General features: G+C 33.5%; 1 protein-coding gene across 1 annotated transcript; it reads right to left on the bottom strand.

The window, feature by feature from the left end:
• Positions 1-3107: 3107 nt before the first annotated feature.
• On the bottom strand, positions 3108-3653 carry LOC127252775 (60S ribosomal protein L39). Its single transcript, XM_051277087.1, has 2 exons — positions 3533-3653; positions 3108-3423 (listed from the first exon to the last, which is right to left on the bottom strand). The coding sequence occupies exons 1-2, from the start codon at positions 3533-3535 to the stop codon at positions 3271-3273; spliced, it is 156 nt and encodes a 51-aa protein (XP_051133044.1). The 5' UTR covers positions 3536-3653; the 3' UTR covers positions 3108-3270.
• Positions 3654-3942: the final 289 nt, after the last annotated feature.

The following is a 3942-nucleotide window of genomic DNA, read 5'->3' as shown; positions in this document are numbered from 1 at the left end:
AATCTCGGATGACCTAGCTTTGGCTCATCCATGCATTGAATAATTGGTCTAGCACTTGCCAAACTCCGAGGGTATCACAATAAGTGCCGAAAACAAAAAAAAAATAAAAAAAAATAGATATGATTGCTTTAAAGAAGCAAAACACAAATTAAATCAAATAAACTTAGCACAATATATTTGTTGAGTAAGAAAAAACCAATGTGCAGGATTTTCGAGAATGGGTCTAGGAACTACGGTTAGTATGTATGTTTTGGTACGCTCGTATCCCTCCTAAAGGTAAAAAGGCTTGAACACCTATCAAGGAAACATCACTATCAAAGGCAACAAGGAATAGGCAATAGTAAAATTGTAGGTAGAGAGAGGAGATAAGTGAGGAGAGAAAGCTTATGTAAAAGGTCAAAAGAGTTAGACCTATTTATAGGGTTTTTCACTCAATCCAAAAAGGGAAATTTCTTTAATTATGATTTAAAAAAAGAAACAATTATAAATAGGAAAAAAATTATAATTAAGAATTTAAAATAAGAAAACTATCAAAATTATGGTAATGATCATAATTATGATTCCCTAAAAAGAAATTTTCCTAAAAATAACAATATATTCTAGAAATTACAAATTGCAAATAGAGTTTTTCTAATTCTTTTAATGCAACGTTGAACCCATTGCTCTGGTCTATAGCCCGATTCGAAAGCCCAATATATTCTAGATTCAAACTCTAGTTTCAATTCAGTCCAATCCAAGCTAGCCCAATTCAAAACAAGATAGATGACACGGCTCTGAATGACCCGAACTCGATCTTAAATGGACCGATTGTAACTCATACTTGGTCGAAGTTACTTGTTTTCTTGGAAGTTGTAATCTCTTGATCTTAATGAAGATGCGGCTTAGATTAGCTTGTCACTGACAAGATGTATGGTTTAGATTAACTTGTCACTTAGTATATATAATCTTGTGTGAGAGGCGGAAGACGCATCGGTAGCCTCACACGGTCCGTGGATTCTCAAAAGTGCTTGCTCGAGAGAAGTTATTTCTTTTGAAATTTGATTTATCTTGTCTTTCTTTCAATTCTTCATTTGTAAGTTTGTTTACCTTCGTCTGCCAATTTTAGTCCAACTTTTTTGTAATTTTACACAGAAATAGGATTTAATATTGATGGATGGAAAGAATATTTAATTTTTCATGAACTCAATATTTCATTTCCCAAATTTGCCCAAAATGAGAATTCATCCGAGTGAAATTGCAGTATTTGAATATCAAACTTGAATAGGTGAGGTTTTCATGAGAATAAGCAATATCACCACAATCATCCCTTGATGGACAATAATAAAAGAGTCTCAATAGGAAACCACTTCATACTAACATGTAAATTTACATAAATTTATAATCTATATTGACTTTTTATAAGAATGAAGAAGTGATTTCAATGGTATCAATTCATGGCACACTTTAATATCATTGATTGCCACTCTTGCAAGCTTCAGAATTGAACTGATGGCAGATTGTGGTTATTTCAAGATTAAAATGATGGAAAACACCTTGTTAAGAAGTTAGCACATTCAATAAAATAGTACAACACAATATGTAAAGTAAATCAAATAAATCATTCAAGTAATTATGCAAAAAAAAAAAACTAGAATAGAAACAACTAAAGATTAATTATTATTATTGTTATACCATGACTAATTAATGACTAATTGCATCATCAAACAATAAATAACAACATATTTAAACCAATTCAACACATATGACGAGGAAAACAAAGTGTGCACCTATGTTTTTTTTTTTTCTTGATGACGTGGAAACCCGCAGCCGCTACCCGAAAGTGCACACTAGGTAAACCCCCGGCCGAATCTAATACCCTGCAAACCAGGCCCAACGAGAAAGTCACACTAGGCGAACCATGTGTGGTAGGCGACCTGAGGTGTCGGGGGTTTGAACACATGACCTCACGATCACAAGTTCAACCCCTGCACCACCAAGTCATCCCTTACGGGACAAAGTGTGCACCTATGTTATTTCAACAACAGCAACTCCAAGGTCAACCTCGGAGCCGGGCATTAGGATCAAATTAGGATCTTCTTCTTTAATATACCAAGATAAAATTTTGAAGCCATATTACTAGTTTTTTTACTTTGTTTTTTGACTTCTTCAAGAATTAATGGATTGAGGCAAGTCAAATCAAGATTGAAATGAAGCTTGCTATGCTTTTACACACCTTAGCTCAAAATGTTCACAATCTGTTGAACTTAAGCAACTATTGAATCATCTCCCTATGTATTTGATCTTCATTTCTTGAGAAATCTTTTACTGATGAATGCCCAAACTATATAGAAATAAATTATTTTCAGTAACTTGGTGATCACTTTGCAAAATTTTATGCCTACAATATTTGCCAGAGCATGCATTTCTTCCTTAACTAATTTGATATCTTATTCTACTAAGTAATTGGTGTGTTTTTAGAATAAGATTAGATTACTTCATGATACTCCGGTATGTAAATATTTTTACCTTATTCAATAATTTGAATGTGTAGTAAACAAGATTAATCACTTCAAAAAATTGAAAAGATATAGTGGTCCCTTCAGTTCATAATTTTTCATACTCAGTTAGGGTGTAGTGAACTTTCACTGATCGATGTAATGTAGATTATAAATTTCTTGATAATAGAAGTTTCACTAGAACTATAAATATATAATCATGGTCTATAAATATTATATTGTTATTCTCCTACAAATTCAAGTTGGATTAACATTTATAACTTATGTTCACTATCTCACATAAGCATAGAGATTCATATGAGTTTTTCAATCTTCAAGTAAACAAGAATCACAAAGGTAAAAACTTAACAGTTCATAACCTAGGTAGCATGGCAAGAAAGCATTTGAATTTTGATCAAGAACAAAACTATTCAACTCAATTTTTCATTATTGAGTGGTGAAGGTAGCAATCAGATTTCATTCTATTGTCATAATTTGCAACATACTCAATGATCGAATTAGCATCGATCTGCTGCAACCAATTAATGGGAAGGGAAACCAGCAGCAAATTAACTTGCTGTTAAGATACTAAATCCAAAATTCCAATCACAGGGTAAGTAAATGAAAGAGAAGGAAAGCTAAAAACACCACATCAAATTAGAAATAAAAACATTGTTTGAAACCAAAACAATTCAATTGTCATTGTAGCAATATCCCTATTTCACTCAAAAGATATAAGATCCTTAATATCAGATATAACGAACCGAAACGGAAAGCGGCTAAAAGGAGTCATAGCTTAGAAGCCGAGCTTGGTACGGCGCCAATGGCGGCGCTTGGCGTTGTAGCGGATGGTGTTGTCCGTGCGCATCCGGATCCAGTACGGGATCGGCCTGTTCTGCCTCTGCTTCTTCGCGAGCTTCTTCTTAATGATGAATGTCTTGTGCGAAGGCTACATGATTCGAACAAATTCCACGAAGAAATTACATCAAAACTACCAACGTAAATTGCAAGACGCATTAATTCAAAACAATAAGGTGAAGAGTAAATCAGATTCTAACCATTGTTGATCTCCGGCAGCAGAGCGCTCTCCTGCGGGCTGCGGCGTTTTTCTGAGACGAGAATGGAGGAAAGCCCTAAATCAACTAACGCTTTATATATACATATATATATATATCTGGAAAATGAAAAACCTAAAAAACGTGAGGATAAAGATAGAAGCGTGTTTAACTAAATATTTAATTGTTATTTTATATATAAATACCTTAGGATTTTTTTTTTTTGAACTGATTCTAATCTTGGACTGGATTAAAATGGGCCGATCCGGTCCAAACTCGAGCCAAACCAGTCCGATGGACAACTTGACCTAAAATTGAAGCCCTTCAGGAGTTAAACGGCGCCAATTTTCTTTTCTTTTTATTTTTATTTTTTTAATTTTATTTTGTTTTTAGTTTGAATAATGCATTAAATG

Source organism: Andrographis paniculata, unplaced genomic scaffold (assembly GCF_009805555.1).
Source record: "Andrographis paniculata isolate CXL003 unplaced genomic scaffold, ASM980555v1 Contig49END, whole genome shotgun sequence".
In the NCBI taxonomy this organism is placed as follows: domain Eukaryota; kingdom Viridiplantae; phylum Streptophyta; class Magnoliopsida; order Lamiales; family Acanthaceae; genus Andrographis; species Andrographis paniculata.
This window is presented reverse-complemented; position numbering and strand designations above follow the sequence as displayed.